This window comes from Quercus lobata, chromosome 2 (genome assembly GCF_001633185.2).
Source record: "Quercus lobata isolate SW786 chromosome 2, ValleyOak3.0 Primary Assembly, whole genome shotgun sequence".
NCBI lineage: Eukaryota > Viridiplantae > Streptophyta > Magnoliopsida > Fagales > Fagaceae > Quercus > Quercus lobata.
In genome coordinates this window covers 77,896,017-77,918,713 of record NC_044905.1, presented here as the reverse complement: position 1 = coordinate 77,918,713, position 22,697 = coordinate 77,896,017, and the positions used below count along the sequence as shown (strand labels likewise).

At 38.7% G+C, this 22,697-nt stretch overlaps 1 protein-coding gene across 3 annotated transcripts; it reads right to left on the bottom strand.

Annotated features, from left to right (window-relative positions):
* Nucleotides 1-700: 700 nt before the first annotated feature.
* Nucleotides 701-11,081, bottom strand: LOC115976715 (GPI ethanolamine phosphate transferase 1). Of its 3 annotated transcripts, XM_031098174.1 has the most exons (18): nt 10,592-11,080; nt 9,898-10,089; nt 9,596-9,751; nt 9,125-9,418; nt 8,606-8,823; nt 8,428-8,502; nt 7,946-8,012; nt 7,281-7,606; nt 6,863-7,096; nt 6,586-6,773; nt 5,419-5,560; nt 5,211-5,319; nt 4,236-4,338; nt 3,935-4,124; nt 3,057-3,155; nt 2,904-2,962; nt 2,350-2,455; nt 701-1,251 (listed from the first exon to the last, which is right to left on the bottom strand). In XM_031098174.1, the coding sequence occupies exons 1-18, from the start codon at nt 10,839-10,841 to the stop codon at nt 1,087-1,089; spliced, it is 2,973 nt and encodes a 990-aa protein (XP_030954034.1). In that variant the 5' UTR covers nt 10,842-11,080; the 3' UTR covers nt 701-1,086. The 3 variants fall into 3 exon arrangements, with proteins under 3 accessions (XP_030954034.1, XP_030954035.1, XP_030954036.1); XM_031098175.1 differs by lacking the exons at nt 2,350-2,455; nt 2,904-2,962; nt 3,057-3,155 and having other exon boundaries at nt 10,592-11,081; XM_031098176.1 differs by lacking the exons at nt 2,904-2,962; nt 3,057-3,155; nt 3,935-4,124; nt 4,236-4,338 and having other exon boundaries at nt 1,126-1,251; nt 2,350-2,466; nt 10,592-11,081.
* Between the last annotated feature and the right edge of the window lie 11,616 nt (nt 11,082-22,697).

Sequence of the window (22,697 nt, the reverse complement as noted above, 5' to 3'; positions counted from 1 at the left end):
GGACTCGTAAGTCGCAAGAAATTGACCAAGACTCGTGGAAGCACACTAGTTACAAAATTATGAATATAATGTACGGTACTCATAAAAATAGTATTTTATTTGGAGAAAAAATTATTGAAGCTTGGAAAATTCTACCCAATTAAATTATATAACAATATATATATATATATATATATACGTATATCTACATTTTGTCGAAAGTATATATATGTGTCGGTTCCAATTCAAACTTACAATTCTTTGCTTTCACATCATTTCCCTTTTCTCACGGCAATTCAAGAAAAATTCATAATTCAGAGAGGAAAAAAAAAAATCTAAAACGCTCCTTCAAATTGAAAAAAAGAAAGTCTAAAACACGAGATCCTCTATTAACCTTCACTTTCATCTCATAACTTTTTCACAGTTTCAAATTCGAAGTTCTCTACATATTCAAAAAATTTGTTTACAGAGCTACAGTATAGCTCTCTTAAAAAAATAAAAAAATAAAAAAAATAAAAAAATAAAATAAAAAAAGCATCTCAGTAACTAAATTTTATAGGTTCACTCTCCAAAATTTCAAGAAAATTAGGTATGACTAAAGATGCTCTTCGGCATAAAGCATCGCATATGGGGTTGGACCTGCTTCATTTCAACTGGGACTTAATAGGCATTTTATAAGGGGTTGGACCTGAGGTCATCAGTTTCTTTCTTTCTGCTTCAATTTCAATCTTAATAATTGTAATTTTATATAGTTAATCAATGAATTTGTACAAATGTGGTTGCAATTTATACCACATTAACGGTATACAAATACGATTAATATTGATAAATGGTCTGCGGATATGATAACTTGAAGATACAATGAACCAAGCAAGCCCTGTATAAACATGCTAAACTATTGCACAATGAATGGGAACATCTGGAAAATCCCATTACTATGAAGTCCTTACAAAGACAATAAGCACTTATGGGAAGCAATGACGAAGATGCCAAGTGAGAAACAGCTCTTTAATCCCAAAAAAGCCGCTGTAAAGAATGAAAAAGCTCACCTTGAAGGAAAGCAGGAAGCTCACTTTGGTGCCAAATATCTTAATCTGATGTGACTTTTTACATTGCTTTCTGAGAAGATTCGAGTGCTGAATCGCACTTGATATCTTTTGTGTATACATTTGTGAGGGCAAACAGCAACAGAACAAATACAACTTGGGCACTCACTATTCCAAAGTGACTGATGCTATTACCAATTTCCATCCAACTTCCCGTGTTCCGGACCTGATGATAACATATCACAATAGTCAATACGGTGCCTACTTTAATGAACAAAGTCTTTAGCCTAAAACCCCAACAACCATTTCTCAATATAAGGTGATGATGGAGATAATGGGAACTTAATTTTATATTTCAATTAGTAACCTGCCACTTTCTTTTCAAATATATACATATCAACTTGTAAAAGACAAACAAATATTGATCAACAAAGTCATAATAGCTTATTAAGCTAGAAAACTGGAAATTTTAGTGAGACAAATTAATGGAATTAGGTAGCTTTGGGTTTGTTAGGTTTAAAAATGCATGATTGACCTGACACCACACATTATAAATTACCACTTAGCCTAAACTATTAAGGAATAGTGAATTTAATCATTATTCTAATACTTCCCCTTCGTGTATGTACTTAGACTCCCACTTAGTAAGCAGGATCCAATATGTGAGATTTTTCATTTTTTACTCTTTTAGTGGACAAAACATTTAAGGAGAGTAAGTGCCGTTTGTACTAGAGAGAGAGAGAGAGAGAGAGAGATATCCATTTGAGCTAACTCATTTAAAGGGAAGAAGTGACATTTGCCCCCAAAGCTTAAATTATTAGGAAATGATAAATTTATCTTTTAAACTATTATTCTAACAATATACCACACACACATACACATATATAAGGAGAGGAAGTGTCAGTTGATTTAGAACTCATTAGAAAGTAGGCATATCTGCATAATCTAAAATTGCAAGTAGGACAAGTCTTGCCAGCCATTTCATTTACATAAACTAGGCTAAGCAGTCAGCGCCATTCAATTTTACTACAAAACTTTATCAATACTCTTGATTAATTGATAGAAAGTTTTTTCGAAGCTAGATGATGGAAAATTTCCAGACCCACCAATTACATGGATTTGCAAGATAAAAACACGATAAGCTTAAATAATGATTACACAAGATACTATTGTCAAACTTGATTGCCAAAATGAGGTAATCTATCTAAATGAGTAACATGGTACCAAATTAATTTTATATGTAATGCACTTAGAAATGAGGACCAATGTAAGCAGAGCTTCATTCGGTAAAGAAAAAGTGTGAAATAAAGAAAACAGTTCTTACCAGGAAAAAGAAGTGAATGGTCATTACGTCTGAAAATGATATAACGAGAAAATAGCATCCCAAACGTGGAATTTGGTGTAGTTTGGTTATGGAACTGAAAGCACATCTGCATTTTGGCTCAAAACAAGCAACATAAGAATATAACTTTTAAGAGATTGATTTGGAAGCACAACTTCCACCAAAAAAAAAAAACATTAAGATTGATGTAACTAACATATGGGTTATTGATAAAAAAAAAAAAAAAAAAAAAAAAAAAAAAAAAAAAGAAAAGAAGAAGAAGAAAACTGCAAAGTATACCAGTATGATCAATAAGCTAAAGAAACCAAGACTCTTGCCTATCTAGATAGACAATCCATTAAATGGTTCTTGCCAATTAAATAGACCATGTACAATGACTATTACTGTAAAGATAAAAAAAATCCTCAATAATGCTAGTGAGGCATTGTCTTTATGTTTACATCCCATTGCGAACTGGAAATAAGTTACCAAATAGAAGAATTGGTGTGATCAAGTCTGTATTTTGCTAATATGGAAAAAGTTATAACTTTACTTACATGACAAGCAAGAATGGTATAAATAGCTTGAATACAAGTAGGGCTGCCATCAGAAATGGCTGCATTTTGAAAGCAAACCATATCAGCTCAGTAACAGATTTCTAACAAGAAAGTGATACATGTTGTAAGGAAGTAAGTTCAAGCTTTACTTACGCTGAACACAGTAATGAACCGATAGACAGATGAAATCTCAAAACTAGCAATGCTTGCAAAATTTCCCGTTCCAAAGAAGGCAACATTGAATAAAACCATCTAAGAAAACACATAAGAGCCATTACCATTAGAGACACATGCATGAAAATATCTTGACCAATTAAATTAAGACACTGCTCCAAACTATGTCTACTCTACAATCAGGAGATTCGTACCATGAAAAAGAATAAAAGAACATGCATTGATATATTCAACCCAAATATCAGCATGTGCTGAATTTTATGCCAGGATAATAATTAAATTATCAGTCCAACAAAGAAATCAGCCAAGGGAACATAGGCACAGTTGCTAAGATTTCATCTCACTCTCTCTGCCTCTAGATTTTTTGTAAATAAACAAAGTTTTGATGTTTGAATGAGAAACACAAACCAAAAGAAAAATCTGACCCAAACCCAAATCCTATTACTAGTTTAAAATCCCACTTACACCAATCCCTGTGCATCCTATCACTAAAAGAAGTTTATAGAGCCAATTTCTGGAAAATTCTCCATCAAACTTCACAGTTACGATAGGATGAATATTAAATAGCCACCAAAAGAAAATTCTAAAAGTAAAACCTGACAGGTGATATTCTTCCAAAATTATTTCTAGACCATTTATTACATGGAAAGTACTAAATTAAAAAATTAAAAAAAATTACATGTAAAAAACGGATACTTCATGTAACTATCTCTGTACCTATCCCAGAAAAGAAAAAATGCTGAAAAAACATCTACTCAACCCAATTACACCAAGTCTTAATCCTTACTAGATAAATATGGTCAAAATTGATGAAGATTAAGAAAGGGAAATGTGATGAGTAAAAAAGGGTGACTTACAAAGATTAAAGGAATCCTCACATCAGATAGCTGCAAGCATCTAGTATCATGATCAAGAGTGAGATGATCCTCCACAATTTTTATTGAAGACGATGGTTTTTTAACCTTACTTAGGTATAGAACTGTGTTTTCAAATAGTATCCATGCCATTAGTACAAGAGCAAGAGCACCATAGAAGACAGCTTCATATCTGCACAAATTTCATGAGAAGAAAAACATGAAAAGAGAAAAATGAATTTCTGTTTTTCATATAGCTGTTAAATAAGGAGTACCATTGCAGTTACTTATAAATGAGATATACCCAATAGATAGAAGAAGGAACGGAGGTGCAAAACCTAGAAATATAGAAGTAAGCCGAGACAAGAGGCCATTTGCTGAAAATAATGGGAGAACCATCGAAAAACCTATGATAAAAAAAAAAAAATTAAAAAAGAAAAAGAAACTAACAGGTGAATTTAGACAAAGACATGTAATGTGCAGCAGTATATGCCTCAAGCAGTGGAAACTCAGAAACAAGTAAATATGAAATAAAAAAGGGGAGCAAACATGTAGAAATGAGGAGCTTCGACCATCGAATAAGAGAACAAATTAGATTTTGTAATATACAATAACACGTATTGATAATGAACAATGGAGATATGTTTCAAGTATCCAAATTAGAAAGCTAATGGTAATGTGTGATCTGGGTTGAGCATGATCATGCAGTGGCAGAACTGTGAGCGTAATTGTTCTACGGACTGTCAACTGTAAATATGGATCACCAGTCAGATGTGACATCTCAAAGACAAACAGTTTCAAGATATATGGATTAACATTACAAAGTTCATCTCCTATTACCGGATTTAACAAAAATTGTGCTGTTTCCAACATGAACTCTCGTATTACCTTTGATGTTGCCTACATTCTTAAACATCTGTAATGCGTGAGTTTCAACCATATACATACTTACTGTTTTTAAGCATATACTTCACACAAAACTACATGCAAAGGATCTAGCACTAGCATTTTACTTATGGTAACAAAGAATCCATTGCCACAACCCTCCTCCTTTCTCTGTGCTTGAGACATGCTTGTAAAAGTAATAGGTCAAAAAGCATGAAATGAGCAGAGTTACATACAGGACAAGAGAACAATTGGGATTTGTAGAACATCAGAACTTGAAAGGATAAGAGTTAAAGTCAAAACTTTATGTTAGATTAGTTTGGTATTTTCTGCATGGAAAAGGCTCAATAAAAGTAGTAAACATTAGCAAAGAAAGACGAGTCCAAGAGTATACCAGCTATAGCCCAATTTATCAACTGGTGTAATGCAAGCAGTTCTTGCTTTTCTGTTCTGTGAGACGTTGATAAAGACACCATAACTGAAGATAACCCAACCAAAAGTGCCTATTTTTCATTTATCAAAAGTATTCATCATTAAATCAGTACAGTTATATCAATCATTAAGCTTCTAGTCCAAACGGAAGGTATAGACATGCTATGCACCTGTAAATGAAAGAGCATGGGAAACTTGGGTCTCTTCACTCCATGATTAGAGATGCTCAGCCAGAACTTATTACCTTCAGCATGCAGATCTAGCCACCTTGCAACTAACCCTATCAAGATAATCATAGCTCCACTTGCAATTCTGCATAAGTTATTGTTAACACACAAACATCATAATCATGATCACTCAGATATAGATAAAAAAATAAATAAATAAAAATAAACCTATGAACTCAGGTAGTTTATAGAGTATTAAGAACACTTTCTTAATTGAATATCTCTGTTAAAAATAAAAAATAAAAATTGCAACATACATTGTTACTTTTTGTTGGCCCTAACTCAAAAGTCTGATTTTAAGAGTGCAGGATCATCATTGTTTGCATTTGTAAGAAAGCATGTGGGTAGATGATTTCAAAAAATCATCTTCTAAAATTTTTTCTGCTTGAATTTTCTTTTCTATTCCTAAAATCAGTGAGAAAAAGTACTGGCCGATTGACTTGGCTTCACACTCCATACACACAGCAATGCCATTTGGATTCATATCATTTTTTATTTTCTTTGAAACAAAAACAGGAAAGGAATAGCTTTGTTAGCCCTTCCCTTTAGTTACAATATAGATGTTATAAACTTAAAATAAATAAGGTGAAATTGCAGTTCTTTTTAATAAGTTATATGAAGTTTTATTAGAAAATAGAGAGAAGCTCTATAAAGGAAGATTCACTAGAATGAACATACATGATTCAAAAAACACCATGAAATCAACTTAGATTTACAGGACACCCCCCAATCATCATAACAGTACTGTGGGCTGAGACTCCTGATTGTATTATGTGGTTAATTTATTGGGAGCAGAGTATCCGCACATTTGACGGAGTAGAGAGCTTTACAATGAAACTTAAGAAATTACTACTTTCTCTACCCTGCTTATCCACATAAACCATTTAAGTTGATGAAATGCATTGTACTGACTCAGCTTGTGCTAACTATTCTTCAGTCCCTTTCCTATTATCATTATGGGTTAATTTTTCTTCTTTTTTTAAGTAAAATTGAAAAGCCAAAGTAGCATTTTCATAAATTTAAAACAGTTTGCAACAAACTTAAACACACAGTCATTCATTCCCACAAAGCCACACTATAAAAAGGACAAACTCAAGGAAAGCAACTTACACTAATTGATTATTATCAGGAATTTGTGCTGGCATCAAAGTAAATATGGACAAAAACCAACATGCAATGCAGACAAAGATTGGTATTCCAGATCTCCATGGAATTGACTTAAGAAGATAAAGAGAAGCTATGGCCCCTGTGATCAGGAAGCACCAAGTGTAGAGCTTCCTGTCAGTGAAGCTATTCACCTGCACAAAAATATCATTACTCAGAATGCTAGTTTAGAACTTTATCATTGCTAGAACAGGTCTATAAATAGTATGTTTGATATCCATACCAGAAGTTCTAGAATGAACAATGCCACAGCACTGGTGACTACAAGTTTAATGATATAGTTGAATTTTCTTCCACGTAAGTATATCCATAATGCTCTTATGGACCAATATTCATTAATTATTCTGGTCCACAAGAATACCGTCATTGTAGTATATGCATGGTAAAGGGGAGGAGAGTGCTCCAGAAAAAGTAGAATAGAAAGTGCTCCCATGAAAAGACATCCACATAGGTTTATCTGTCAAAACAATGAGATGTATGAGATATGTCTGCAAATGATGAGGTTTAATTTATACCCGGCTCCTTTGTTTCTTTTCCTACTCCAAATACTTTTTGTTTTCTCTTCATTTTGTTTCTCATTTTGCTTCATTTTGAATGATCAAAATGCAGCTTACAAGAGCTTAAGCTTACAGAGACATTACCTTTCCAGTATAACTTCTCTGACGAGCTGCTTGCTCCTTTCTTGATATATTTCCTGGCATTGAAGTATAAGATTGCAGCACATGGACAAAAAGATATATCATCCAACCAATATACCCAAGAGTGATTATGGTCATAAGCATCAGCCAGTCATAAGTTTGAAAATAATGAAGTCCTTGAAGCGCCAAGCTTCTGAGATTTTCGGATAGCTTCATAGCAGCTTCATAGTTTCTAAATGATATTAGACGCTCAATTTGATCCAGTACAGCAGAATAATTGGCCAGTTGCTTGAAAGGCTTGAAATAAAGTGAATTTGACTGCTTTATATCTAAGCTAGTCAAGAAAACTCATACAAAATTAGAAAGCTCATTCCCTACCTCCTCCCTCTACATATCTCCATAAGAAAAGAAAAGACTAAACTATGAAGCAGATTTTATAACCTTTTTTTGAAGGAACAAGAAGGTCAAAGTAGAACATAATAAATTAATCAAGGAAGAAATTTAGTATGCACATACCAAATCTCCTCAAGAAAATATATTTTGTTTTTCAATTAAAACAAAATAATAATTTGAAAGAAACTGAAGATTTAATGTTAAAATCTTCAAGAAAGTGAAGCCCATTAAAGTCCATACTACTAAGATATAAAGTTAATATAAGAAGAGGATACACGACTTGCGAAGAAACTGGTTGAGAACTTGCTTTGTATTTGATACCACAGCTTCAACTTCTTCCATCTGCACATTAAAATAAAAGAAAATCTCTATCGATTATCTACCAATTAAAACAAAAGGTTGGATTGATTCAAATCATCACTGAAATTAAAGAACAAAACTCCATTTGCTTGAACATTATAGTGGAATAGAAGACAATATTTCTTCATCCATTGATAATGAGTAGGATCAATTCAATTAATAACATGATAAATCCATTCTCAATAATATGAAGAGGCATTTGCCACTATTTATTCTTTTATAGGTAAATACACCACCCACACACTGCAGAGGGTTGAACCTATGACCTCACCCTACAGCAGAAAAACCTCAATCATGTTATGAGGGGATGCCATTTGGTCAAGGGGCCATTGGCACATTTGCCATTTTATATTACGATGAAATAAGTCATCTATCCATGAAAGCTAGTTGAACGTACCTCAGTCATGTTTATGTAATCAAGGGGTAGACTTCCAACTGAGTTAACAGGGCATGGCAAACCAACAAGTGTGGACTGCCAGAAAAGCCAATGAGGACATTAGACTAAGAAAACTGAAGGACAGACCGGAGGATTCAGGCCTGAAACAGAAAAATTCAAGAAAAATAAAATGTACAACCATGAGTGGTGCAATATCAGCTTGATTGACATCCACCCTTTCAATTTCATTAAGGCCCCATTCTACGGGTGTCGGTGCGTCATGAATATGTTCATCAACAAAACGAAAATTGCAATGAGAATGGTTGGTGCCTGATATTGGCTTGGGATTTTTAACACCAGCTCCCCAAGCAACAAGGGGAGTATCAGTGTTTGAAGGATGCCCATCTCCATGGCTTCCTGTGAGTGAAACCTTAAATTTGTCAGCATCTCATTTCAATATATCTAGCAAATTGAAGTAGTAGGGGAAAAAAAGGGATTTAGGGACAGAAAATTAAAAGCCTGATTCAAGGCAAACAAAAAGAGAGAACATCTTATTCAAACCGATTATGCATGTCTTTGAAGAAGTGTAAACCTAGAGCAACTCATGGAAGATGCAAGTTGCTTAAATCTAGATTATAACCATTGAGTGCATGCAAAAAATAAATAAAAAATAAAAAAAATCCCAAGAAAAGAAATGGAAGTTTCTAAAAGTTCCAACCTTTGTCACTCATTCCATGATCAGCTGTAAATATATATGCCGTACGGTTGTCCTTGAAATGATCTTCAACCATATGATAAACCCTTTCAGCTATAGAGTCAACAACCTTTACATTATTGAGATAGATGGAGGAAAAGGGCCTATGAGCATGACCATTTGAATCACAACCAAGTAGGTGCAGAAATATTACAAGATTATCCTGTAGAAGTAACTCCTTCAACTTTGAGTCTTCATTGGACCTATTTAAAAGGCTCTGAAATTGATCAAAAGACCACTCATCCAAAAAGGATGCATCTGCATAACCAATAGTGATTTGACAAAGCATTGAATGAAATTGAGGATGATAGCAATTAACGTTTAACAATATAAGCATAATTCATCTGAACTTCTTTTCTCTTTGAGCGCTTACTTGTTAGCTTATAACATTTACCAATCAAAAAAAAAAAAAAAAAAAATGTTCAAAGGATGTACCAGTTGCAAAGTCTTCATACTCATGAGGATAGGTATTCCATGTGCTGTGTGGCACAGCACCGCAGAATATTGGAACAATGTCAGGACTCCCAAAAGCAAATGTATGGTGGCTTCTATTAAATACTGAATCAAATTCAACTGGATTAGCTTTCCATCCTGTGTACAAGATAGAATATTTTAGCGGACAGAATGTGACACCAGCCAGTAATATGATTTACATGCATTAATGTTTCAGTGTAAAAAATGATATAAAGTGAAAGATGCACGGGAGTTAATTTGGCTCAAGAAGATAGACAGTCCACCTTTTGTAACTGCACTTGGATCCTCATAGAAACCAGCGATTAGAGCAACATGTCCAGGTCTCGACTCTGTTGGAGGGCGTGCATGTGATACTCCCCAGCGACCTTTCCCTTTAATAATGCTTCTTAAAAATGGAGCTCTGTAATTTCCTTCAGAATCAGGCTCAAAGAACTTGTCGGCACGCAAACCATCAGCTGCAATTTTTTTTCCCATTCATAAAAGTTCTATATTTTATGACATGTAGTACACTAACAGCATATCTAAATTAGCAATTAACTAAGCCTTAACAACCAGTGAATTATTACTAGTCCATTTTCAAAATCTAAGTCAAGCGCGCCAACTCTTGGACATACTAACCGTTCAGACTGCTCATATTAGATAAAACAACTCCAATACAGAAACTTTCGGATTTCAACCCTGTAATGATTAATAATTTATACAAAGGAACTCTCAAAATCCCAAAACTTAATACACAATATTGAACAACCTTAGTACAAAATATAGCATAAACTCAAATTAGTCACCTACATTACGTTCTATAAACAATCCTAACCCGACCCATGTCATATTCAATGCCATTTCCTAATTGGGTAATCTAAAATCACTAAACAAAGCCAAAAAACCATAGCAACATTTCACTGACACAATTCAACAAACACTTAGTGCGCAAAGTTCTAATTGGGTTTGGGTATGTACCAACGAGTAGCACGAGGCGCTTGGCTGGGGCATTGAAGCGAGGAGTGACAGGGTCCATGCCATGAACAATGGGGGTCTTGAAGTAGATATCGAAGATACTGAGCATGTAAACAGCGTGAAGAATGACACCCAGAACCACAAGCCATGTCTCTCGCCTCTTCAGCCATTTTCTTCTTGTGCTGTTGCTGCCTATAGTTGCTTTGCTTCTTTCTATGTCCCTGTTGCCTAAGATCCCATCGCTACCTCCCATGTTTGATGCTTTTCGATTTGCACTATGTTTTCTATTTTTGCATTTTCTATTTTTTTCTAAGTTTGTCAAAGGGCAATTAGGCCTCGATCTGAATCGGAGAAAAGTCGCTCCTAACTTCCAAAGTACATGAAGAATAACGAAAAAACGAATTCAATCTTAGTCAGCCTTTTTTTTGGGTGTGTGTTTTGGGTTTATGGTTTGCTTTCAAATGCCCATTTGGTCCATATTAAGAAATGAAGCCTTTTAATTTCCTTTCTTTTTTTTTTGGGGGGGGGGGGGGGGGGGGGGGGGTGGGGTGGGGTGGTATTTATAAATGAAGCTGGTTTGATACCATTTTAGATTTACAGAATTTATTTATTTTTTTTGAGTTTTAATTAATTTACTAATTGGATAAATCTTAGATAAAATTACTTGGGTGTTGGACATTAGATTCTCCAATTAAATTCAAATACATCGTTTCATTGACCAATAAAACATAAACAATATTATCTATTTCAATGATAAGTAAATTCGATGTAATTTCATCTTTGAATTTAATTAGAGAACTTTTTTTTTTTTTTGAGAAAGAGGTAAGTAAATTTATTGAGCTAAATCAGACTGGAATACATCATCCAAATCATTGGGTAGCTCTTCTACCCATACATCAGTATCTGCAGATAACACTGCTCTTCTAGCTAGGGCATGTGCCAGTTTATTACCCTCTCTACGTACGTGGACAAAAGAACAATATGCTAAAGCTGAGCTGAAACACTGAATCTCTTCAATAATATGGCCAAAAAGAGTACGGCTAGGACCACATGCATTGATAGCTTGAATAACCCGCTGGCAGTCACCTTCAAAACACGCTTGGGGGAGCAAAAGTTCTTTCACCAAGATCACTGCTCTACAAGCCGCAAGAGCTTCAGCATGCTCCACAGACTGGGGTTTTGGAATTTTCTGACTCAGCGCTCCCATAACGTTACCAGAGCTGACCCGAACCACCACCCCAATGCCAGCGAGCTCACTATTATCAAACAAAGCCGCATCAAAGTTTGCTTTATACCCACCCTCTGCTGGCGGTAACCACTTGACACGGGGAGCATGGCGCACTGGATTCAAAGGATGCTGATGAACCTCGAAGAACTCCACCACCAACTCTTTTGCTCGACGATAAACCTCCTAGATGGGCCACGTGGGTTGACGTTCCCGCAGCTTATTCCTACGCTGCCAAAGGCTCTAGGCAATAGTTGAGAAGAGAGCAACAAAGAAAACAGAGCCTTGCTAAAAAACAGAGACAAGTAGATCCACAAAACTCCTATGGGCTTTCCGATACAACTCTGAAAATCTAGAATCAGATTTCCAGACTGCCTTGGCTTGGTCGCATAGCCATAGAGCATGCAAGAGTGTTTCCTGGTAATCCTCGCACAAGGAGCAAGTCACGTCCACAGGAATCTGCCTTCGGACTAGATTCTGTTTTGTGGGAAGAGAGTCCTTTGCCGCACGCCATATGAAATGCTTGATCCTTTGTGGCGCATGAATTTTCCAGATGCGCTTCCACAGTGATGAACACGCCTCTCCCGACGAAGAAGGAAGTCCACTGGTAACTTCCGTCACCAGCATTCTGTATGCAGACTTAACCGAGTATTCTCCATCCGGAGATAATGGCCAAACCAGCGTATCCTCAGTATTCACCGCACTAACATGAATCCTCATGATCTTCTCTGCTTCCCAAGGGTAGAAAGTGTGTTGAATCAGCCCCGGATCCCATATTTTTGAATTGGGATAAAATAAGTCACACACCTTCTCAACCCTTGCACCATTCCTAGGTGAGAACACTCTGCTCTGTCCCACATCCGGCAACCAATTATGACTCCAAATATCTATCAACCGACCATCACCAACTCTCCACACCGCCCCTTTTTGAATAATATCCCTGGATTGTAAGATGCTTCTCCATGCGTAGGAGCATTTCGAAGGTATTTTGGCCTCCAAAATATTTCCAGTTGGGAAATATTTTGAGCTAAATACTTTAAATAGTAGTGATTCCCTCTTATTCAAAAATCTCCAGACCTGCTTAGCAAGCATTGCCTTATTAAAATCTTGGATATCCCTAAAGCCCATACCCCCAATAGATTTGGAAGAACACAACGTACTCCACTTCACCCAATGTAACTTTTTCCTCTCACCATTCCTCCACCAGAATTTACGAATCATCATTTCAATATCTTTGCATAAACTGACCGGCAATTTGAAAACACTCATAGAGTAAGCCGGGATTGATTGAATTACTGCCTTAATCATTACCTCTTTCCCAGCTTGAGAGAGTAACTTTTCCTTCCACCCTTGCATTTTTGCCCACACTCGTTCTTTGATTTGGGTAAAGCTTGCTTTCTTCCCCCTCCCTATAAAGGAAGGTAGACCCAGATATTTCTCATAATGTTGGATAGCCGGAAGACCAAGTGACCCCTTAATTGCTTCTTGAGTTGCTTCATCTGTGTTGCTACTGAAGAAGAGAGTGGTTTTGTCCTGGTTCACCATCTGGCCTGAAGCTGCTTCATACACTGCTAACAACTCCTTTATTTTATCACACTCTGCTAGTGTAGACCTGCAGAATAGTAAGCAATCATCTGCAAAAAAGAGGTGAGTAAGCTTTGGGCCTCGCCCACTGATAGAGAAACCATGAATCTGTCCATCATCAGCTGCTCTCCTGAGAAGCGCATTTAGACCTTCGGCACAAAAGAGGAAGAGATAAGGGGATAGAGGATCCCCTTGTCTTAGTCCTCTTGTTGGAACAATCATCCCTTGTGGCTCACCATTTATCAAAATAGAGTATGACACTGTAGTAATGCATTCCATGATCAGAGATACCCAGGAATTCAGAAAACCCATCTTCAGTAAAATTTTCTCCAAAAAAGCCCACTCCACCCGATCATAGGCTTTACTCATATCTAATTTTAGAGCCATAAAACCTGTCTTCCCTGAGCAAGAAGTTTTCATGTGATGGAGAGATTCAAAGGCAATCAACACATTATCAGTAATCAATCTATCAGAAATAAAAGCATTCTGGGTTTCAGATATGATACTGTTTAGGAGGGGTTTAAGCCTATTTGCAATGACTTTACTGACAACTTTATAAATCACATTACACAAGCTAATTGGTCTAAATTCAGAGACTCTCTCCGGGTTTTTTACTTTTGGAATTAAAGTAATAAACGTATGATTTATGGATTTTAAAATAGAGCCAGAATTAAGACAAGATAAAACAGCTTGAGTAATATCCATACCAACTTCTGACCAATAAGTCTGATAAAATAAAGGGGGCATGCCATCCGGGCCAGGAGCTTTCAAAGGAGCCATTTCTTTTATTGCGAATTCAACCTCCTCAGCCTTGTATGGAGCTGTGAGTTTTGAATTCATATCACTGGAAACAACTTCTTGAATCCCCTCCAAAACAAACTCTAAATTTTGCGGGTTAGATGTTGTGAAAAGTTCACCATAGAAATCAACCAAAATTTTTGTAAATGCAGCTTCCTCAGATACCCAAACACCCTCAGCATCACGTAACCCTTTAATAAAATTTCTTCGCTTCCTATTAGTTGCTATCCCATGAAAAAATCTAGTGTTCTTGTCACCACTTTTAATCCATTGAACCCGAGATCTTTGATGCCACATTTGTTCTTCCCTATCAAGCAAGACATTCAATTCTGACTTCAACTGCAGCACCTCTTCATGATTATTCTCCCTGACCATTCTTTCCTCTGCTTGCCATAACAATTCTTTTTTCTGCTGGATTTGGAGTTTAACATTGCCGAAATGTGACTTGCTCCACTTCTTTAAGTGCTTTTTGCACCTTTTCAACTTACTAGCCACGTTAAACATAGGAGTCCCATTTGCACACTGATGAGACCAAGCTCTAGAGACCGTATTCCCACATTCCGGATTAGTGACCCACATAGCTTCGAACCGGAATGGCTTTCGCTTCCACTTCTGTTTCTCCCCGTTTGGATCAAGAGCTAATAATAATGGTCTGTGGTCCAATGTGTAGCAGTTCAAATGAGTGATTCTACCCGTCGGGAAACGAGCTAACCAATCATAGCTAACCAATCATAGAGAATTGTACTTAAGTTTTACACTTTTTATATTGTATCTTGTAATGCAAAAGTTAACAATAACATTATCTAATAGTTTTAACTTTCATAATTAAAAACAAATTTATATACTGTATTAAGGTGTTTAATAAATATATAAGGTACGTATTTAATATATAAAAATTGAAGTAAACTTATTTATCTTAAATATGATCTGTGAAAATAAATTTAAATATAGGATAGTAAAAAAAAAGTGATATAATGATGACTTGTCAACAAAACATGTTATATATATATATATATATATATATATATATATATATACAATAGAATTTAAACTTAATTATGACGTCCATTGCATTCATCCAAAAAAAAAAAAAAATCATCAAAAAAATTATGACATCCATTGCTATGATGATTGCTCTTATCATTAGACTAATATATTAATTTTTTTTTTCTTTTTACGTAAAGTTTGAATTCTAGATCTCGACAACCAAACATGTTTTAAAAATTAAATAAATAAAAAAAATGCTTGCCTGAGTGTTTTTTGGTGATCGGTTCCAAATGAAGTTCAAAGGTTCATCAAATACCCATTCACAGCTATCTCACTGCATATGATTGACCTGATTAGGATATTTGTTGAAAACCGAATGAGTTCTTTTGTATATATGAGAAATGCTAACGAGTGCCCTTAGGGCACTTATTAAGAATCCAGTTAAATAAAGTTTTTATGAGAAAAAAAAAAAAAACAATTAATATTTTGACAACTTTTTTCATTTCCCATAAAAGTGATGTCAAAACTTTCCTAAAATAGGGCACTTGTTAGCATGACCCTCTGTATATATATATATATATATATATATATATATATATATATATATAAATAAAAGCTAATTTGTGGTCTGTTCAATCATAGCTACTAGCTAGCCACATGCATATATATAAAGCTTTTATTTTCCTAGTTCACAATATTTCGTTTTGGATTGTCCTGCACAAGGCATTCTAGTACATGACCAAGTTCTTCCTTAAAATGAGAATTCGAATATTCGCTTATAGCATAATCATCTGTTTGTATTTATATATAGGACGATCAAGAGTGAAATTTTAATATAATATTATAATAGTAACAGAAGTGAAACAATAAAATTTTGAATCAAGTGCGATAAACATATTACACTAATACAGACATGAAATCAAACATAATATTATATTGATACAATCTAGTGACCTCAACACACCATCAAGGATATCTGAAGAGCGAGGACAGGAGGACCCTAAGCGATTTCTTTGAGGACAAAGAATGAAATGGCAACACCCACAAAACCAATCAGCATTGATGGAAACGGTGCATTAGAGTACTGGTGAAAGACCAGGAGTGCCTACATGCTGTGCAGAAACAGCCAATATGGAGCAAGCAAGCCATATGACAAAAGTAGAAGCAAGCCTTTGGAATGTATATAGTATTGCTGGCCCGATAATAATAACAAAGTTTGAATATTGGCACTTCTGTTGATGGTTTCTCACGGAATATATGTGGTGCTTGTTAATTATAAATGTAAATGTATTGCAGGCTCAATTAGGATTAACGTAATATTCTTATATAATCTTATTTAAGATTTTGTATTGTAATACACAATTCAACATATAGTAAAGATGTAGTTGCAAATGATTTTATCTCGTAGACTTAGGGTCCATTTGAATACAGTTGAAAACTGAAAACTGAAAAACACTGTAGCAAAATAATTTTTAAATATGTGAATAGTATCGTGGAACCCATTTTTAATAAAAAAAGTGACTGAAAAATAAATTTTGTGGGTCCATGAACAGTGAACACCAAGCACTGTTCACAGGAAAAGTCAAATATTGCGGCTACTGTTCATGAACAGTAGCCGCAACAGTGAATGAACAGTAAAAAATTGGCCTGAAACGCGTGCCAAAAAAAAATGAATTGAAAACGCAAAACGTGCGTTTGGGAAACGCAAACGCGCTTCCCAAACGCACACTTAGGCAATTAATTTGAACCACATAATCCTTGTGTAGGGGCAGTTTTTGGGGCCCAGGCCCAGCAAGTAAGTGGTTCTGGCCCAAAAGACCCTAAACAATGAATTTGTAGAGAGCGGGTTACAGAACTAGAGTTGGACGAAGTGAACGTTAATTAGTTGTATGCCATGCAACAGTCTGAACGTGAGAATATTTCATTTATGTTCACAGGATACCGGTCCGAGGAGACGTATGAATGCACCTCTTGCTCTGATTAAAGACTACAGAATTCTTTAATCTCTCTCTCTCTCTTTTTTCCCTCTAAATTTTCCGATCCTTTCTTCATGGGGATTTCCTTCTCTTATATAGCCTCCTTAAATTGATAAGAGTCTTACACTTGTTAACCATCTGAACCTTCACTTGAGTGTCTGTCCCATTGGATATCCACCTATCTTTCTGTGAGTTGCATTGGCCAATGTAATACTGTTCGCGTGTCTTCTCCATATTAATGCGGCTGAAAAAGTAGCTTCCTTGCATTTAATGCAGCAGTTGTGGTTTCTCCCTGGACGTCTTACATTTTCCTCTTTTTTCCTGCTGTGTGAGGCTCATCCTACTACCCACGATTTTTTGGGATGGTTCTTCACTGTGGATGGGGCTAGGGGTGTCCATGCAAACCGAAAACCCGCCGGAACCGACCAACCCGACCGGAACCGACCCGTCACGACCGGGTTGACACCTCCGACGGGTCGATGACGGGTCTGAAACCGTCAGAACCGACTCCGGCGGGTCGAGTGGCGGGTTTCGTCCTTAAGGAACCGAGCCACCCGACCCGCCCGACAAAAACTCAAAGAACCCAGAAAATCACCAAGATCCGGCGACGATCCAGCGCTTCGTAGCTCCGATCCGGCCACGTTTGGGCTTCCTTCACTTAGATCAGCTTAAATCTGGCCAAGATCTAGTCTTTTCCTAACTCAGACATGCTTAATTCCGGCGAATCCAACCCAAATCTACTCAAACTCGGCCAAAACTCCGGTAAGCCCGACTCCAACTCAGCCAAATCTCAACCAAATTTTCATAGATCCAAAGGAATCTCGCCCAACCCTCGTTAGATCCGACCAGATCTGACAAGATCCGGCCAGATTTCGGCCAAAAACCAGCGAATCGGAAAACCCGAAACCGACCGATTTACACCCGAAAACCGATGCAACCCGACCCGGTGATCTGAAACTTCCGGTGGGTCGGTTGCAGGTCGAAATCTTCCCTACCCGATAATGTCGGGTCGAGTCCGGGTTGGGCACAAACCCGATCCGGCCCGACCCGTGGACACCCCTAGATGGGGCGCACATTGGGCCCGTATTTGTGTGTCCGAGGAGACATTCCTCCTCGGACGTCTTTTTAAATAAGCTGGGCTCAACAGGATTGGGCTGGAAGTCTTTTGGTCCCCCTTTCTCCTTTTGGTCATGGTTGGGCTCCGTGTGGGGCCCAAGGCCCATTGTTGACTTTGGGAATTTTACCCCTACAATAGCCCTCAAAATTCCGGCTCTTTCTTTCTTGTCCAAGGAGGAAAGGCGGGATTTTGACATTCATAGGATCATTTATTGTGGATTCCTGCTTCACCCGTGCGGAGATATGCTTCTCACGTGCCTCATTAATGATGGAGGCGTTTAATGACCCATGAGGCGCTAATTATTGCTTTTAGCGGTTTTATATCTTTTTAATCCAACGGTTGGATGCTAGATCAACGGTTGATATCATTTCCATTTCTCTAGGCGGGAGTATGTCTGTCTAGCTTCTCCCGGATATATAAGATTTTTTTAAAGGCATTTCCTCCCCATTTTTTGAACAAGCACTCAAAGCACTCCAGTACTTTCCCTTTCAAAGTGTTCAAGCCTTCGCAGTCGTCCCCTTAAAGATTTCCTGCAAGTTCTTCACCCGTAAGTGCACATTTCTTTTCCGTTGCCTTTTCCAGCGTTATTCCTTAAGTAAATCGTCTTCGCATCACCTAGGATTAGGGGGATAGGTAAGCTTGAGAAAATGGTAGATTCCCAAGCCGATATGGAAGGCTTCAGGGCTAAGTACCGTATCCCGCCGGAAGTAGGTTTAGAGTATTGTTCTTTGGAGGAAGTCTTAATCAAGAGAAGGATGGGGCAGGTTGCTATTCCAGTGATAGCCTTTGTGGAAGGAGGAATGACCATCCCTATGGGGAGGATAACTAGGGATTATTTGCGTGGTCATAGGTTGGCCCCTCACCAATGCGTCACGAATATGTTCCGGACTCTGGGGTGCATAGACGTCTTGAACAATCAGATGAACCTCGGCCTTTCATGGCATAACGTGGTTCATCTATATGAATGCCATAGCCTCGGTGACTCATATTACTTGAAGTCCAAGTCCGATGAGGTGAGGTTGATATCTTGCCTTCCCAAGTCCAACAAAGGCTTGAAGGACGACCTTTTGATCTTTTCCGGACCATGGCACGATGGTATTCACTGCCCGGTCAGGGCAGGAAAACCAGGTGGGGCACCATAGAGTTAGATCCCTTGGAAGGGATCTTAGTTTTGATCTTTCTTTTTCTTCGTTTCAATTTTGATTTCGCTTGTTTGCCTCCTCAGACTAACGTAACCCTTTCTTTGGGCTTTGCAGACAATGCGCATACGACTCCTCGGCTAAGTTTGGTCAACGTCCCAGCACTCAATTTCCTTCTAAGGTCTGAAATTTACGTGAGTGCAGACGGGCAATTGCGGGCTGCACCTCTAATTTTGGACTACGAGCCCCTTTCACGTGCTCTAGTGGACGCTAGTCAAGCAATCAGGGCTGGCAATCCGCGATTAGCACGAATCGACGTCTCCATACCAGGATTTCTCGCTTCGAGAGATTTACCTCTCGTCCAGCTGCCTGCTCAGCGTGCTCTTCTTGCAGCAGTTGTCCTAGGGGAAGATCAGATAGACCAGTTCCATTTCGCTGAGGAGGGAGAGGTGTCGGCCAGGCCAGTAGAGCTCTCGGACTCTGATTCAGATTTAGACCGCGCCTCGGCAGCCCCTGATCTTGGTTTAGTAATTGCATAAATTGATACCAGCCAAGAGATCGAGGAAGAAGGAATGGATCTGAAACCAAGGTCTGGTCTCAAGGGCCTCATTTCCAACAGGAACAAGGGGCAGTCCTCCAAGGATGTCCCGAAGGAACAGCCTACCTCCAAGGCTCCTCCTCCTCTTCCTCCCACATCGGATGCGGCACTGCAGCCTATGCCTCATTTGAGGCGAAAAAGGCCTGTGGAAGAATTGGAGGAGGGCGAGGTTGGCCACGAAAAGGCCAAGCCTCAGAAGAAAGGCAAAGAGACCAAAGAGCCTAAGGAAAAGAGAACCAGGTCCGTTGATAGCCAAGACGAGGCAGCTATTCGGAGCGAACAGCAGATATGGTCACCACAGCTCGAATTGGACGGTCCCAATTTCCTGGAATGCGACCCTATGGGAATCCCAACGAGGGCTGGCGCCATTCTTGGCTGAGGCCCTGCAGCAACCTCTTCTTTTGCCTCGCGATATGAAGGGTCTCCGGGATACTCGACAACCAGACCTTTTCATATCGCTGAAGAGGAACATGGCTATAGTAAGTGAAAACTTCTTCTATCTCGTTTTCTTATTACGTATCTATTTATTCGTCATTCTCTTTTAATTAGGCCTTTACTTTTCTGGCGCAGGTCACCCAACAAATCTTTGTTGCTGAGGAATGGGCCAAGAAGGCTCGTGAGGACCTTCACAGTGAGGCTCAGTTCTGCAGTGTTGCCAAGAAGACTGCTGGCGACCTTAGGCAGGAAAATGATCGCCTGAGCAGTGAAGTAAAGGAGGCAAAAAAGGGTCATGCGAGCGCGGAGGCCGGCCTTAAAAACGCCACTAAGCAGGTTGAGGATCTGCGCCAACAGCTCCGCCAGTCCGAGGAAAAACTCGTGACAGAGAAGCAGGCGGTTTCAGATCTCAAGGCCGAGCTTGCGAAGGTCAAGGAGGAGGCCCGCCTGGCCAGGGAGGCGGCCGAGAAAGCAGTGGCAACCTCTTATGATCGCGGAGTCAGGGACACTAAGATCAGGCTGACCGAGGAGGTGGCCGCTGTATGCAGGGATTACATCACCATGTCTTGGGGTGTAGCCTTAGATCGGGCAGCAGTCCCAGCGGACTCCGATCTCCGGAAAGTTGAGAATATCTTTTTTCCGGAGGATATTCGTGAGACTCCCGACGTGGTTGCCCTTGAAGAGCCTCTCCCAACGAAGGCCTTAGCCTCGGACTCCCCTATGCCTAAAGCTGAGGATGCGCAGCCGGCCGTGAAGGACAAGTTACCCGAGGACAGTCTTTCAATTAGGGAGGTTGTTGCACAGGCTAAGGAGGCTGTTCCGGGACCCCGGGCAGCAGATGATCAACCCGGGCCTACTCAGGGTTCAGACTTAGGAAAGTAGTGCAGGACTTTATTTGTTTTACCCTTCATATTTTGTTCTGTTAATGTTTGTAAAAGGATCGCTTTTGGATGTTAATGAAAGGTGTCGTTTTCCTTTAAATCTTGTTGTTTTACTTTCTCTTCTGTTTTCATCATGAATGGATGTCTATTCTACCATTAACTGTTGAAAACCAAGCATGAGTGAATGAATATGTAGAAAATGATAGTCGATAATTAGACAAGATGGCTTCGAGATTAATTTTCCCCTAATTTGTGGTCCGAGGAGCCAGGTAGGACTTGGGTTCTGTTTAACACTAAGTGAAAATAGTTTCGAGGTTAATTTCCCCCAAGTCTATGGTCCGAGGAGTCAGGCAGGACTTGAGTTCTGTTTAACACTTAGTGAAAATGGTTTCGAGATTAATTTCCCCCAAGTCTGTGGTCCGAAGAGCCAGGCAGGACTTGGGTTCTATTTAACACTTAGTGAAAATGGCTGCGAGGTTAATTTCCCCCAAGTCTGTGGTCCGAGGAGCCAGACAGGACTTGGGTTCTGTTTAACACTTAGTGAAAATGGCTGCGAGGTTAATTTCCCCCAAGTCTGTGGTCCGAGGAGCCAGGCAGGACTTGGGTTCTGTTTAACACTTAGTGAAAATGGCTACGAGGTTAATTTCCCCCAAGTCTGTGGTCCGAGGAGCCAGGCAGGACTTGGGTTCTGTTTAACACTTAGTGAAAATGGCTATGAGGTTAATTTCCTCCAAGTTTGTAGTCCGAGGAGCTAGGCAGGACTTGGGTTCTGTTTAACACTTAGTGAAAATGGCTGCGAGGTTAATTTCTCCCAAGCCTGTGGTCCGAGGAGCCAGGCAGGATTTGGGTTCTGTTTAACACTTAGCCCAAGTAGCTGTACAGTAATGCGGCGTCAAGAATTGTCTTTCATTAATAACAGTACATTTTCAGGTTATTTACATTCCAAGGGCGTGGCACTACATGTTCATCCAAATCTTCCAAAAAGTAGGCTCCTATGCCGGCTACGAAAGTGATACGGTATGGGCCTTCCCAGTTTGGTCCGAGTTTTCCCCATGCAGGGTTCCTCGCGGTGCCCAGGACCTTCCTCAGTACTAGATCCCCGGGCGCCAATGGCCTTGACTTCACCTTGGCGTCGTAACCCTGCTTGAGCTTTTGCTGATAGTATGCTAGGTGGACCATTGCACTTTCCCTTCTTTCTTTGATGAGGTCCAAGCATTTTTCCAGAAGTTTGTTATTAGCAATGGGGCTGAAGGTAGTAGTCCTCTGTGTTGGGAAGTTTATCTCTAGTGGGATGATAGCCTCGGCTCTGTAGGTCATTGAAAAGGGGGTTTCTCCCGTGGACCTGCGAGGTGTGGTGCGGTATGTCCCC

What these genes read in the sequence shown, in the direction of transcription:
- LOC115976715 (XM_031098174.1), bottom strand. Translation starts at nt 10,841, where the DNA reads ATGGGAGGTAGCGATGGGATCTTAGGCAACAGGGACATAGAAAGAAGC. An exon ending in CCTGATAATAATCAATTAGT is followed by an intron (nt 5,561 to 6,585) that starts GTAAGTTGCTTT and finishes TAACTTATGCAG; the next exon opens with AATTGCAAGTGGAGCTATGA. An exon ending in CCATTCACTTCTTTTTCCTG is followed by an intron (nt 1,252 to 2,349) that starts GTAAGAACTGTT and finishes TGTTATCATCAG; the next exon opens with GTCCGGAACACGGGAAGTTG.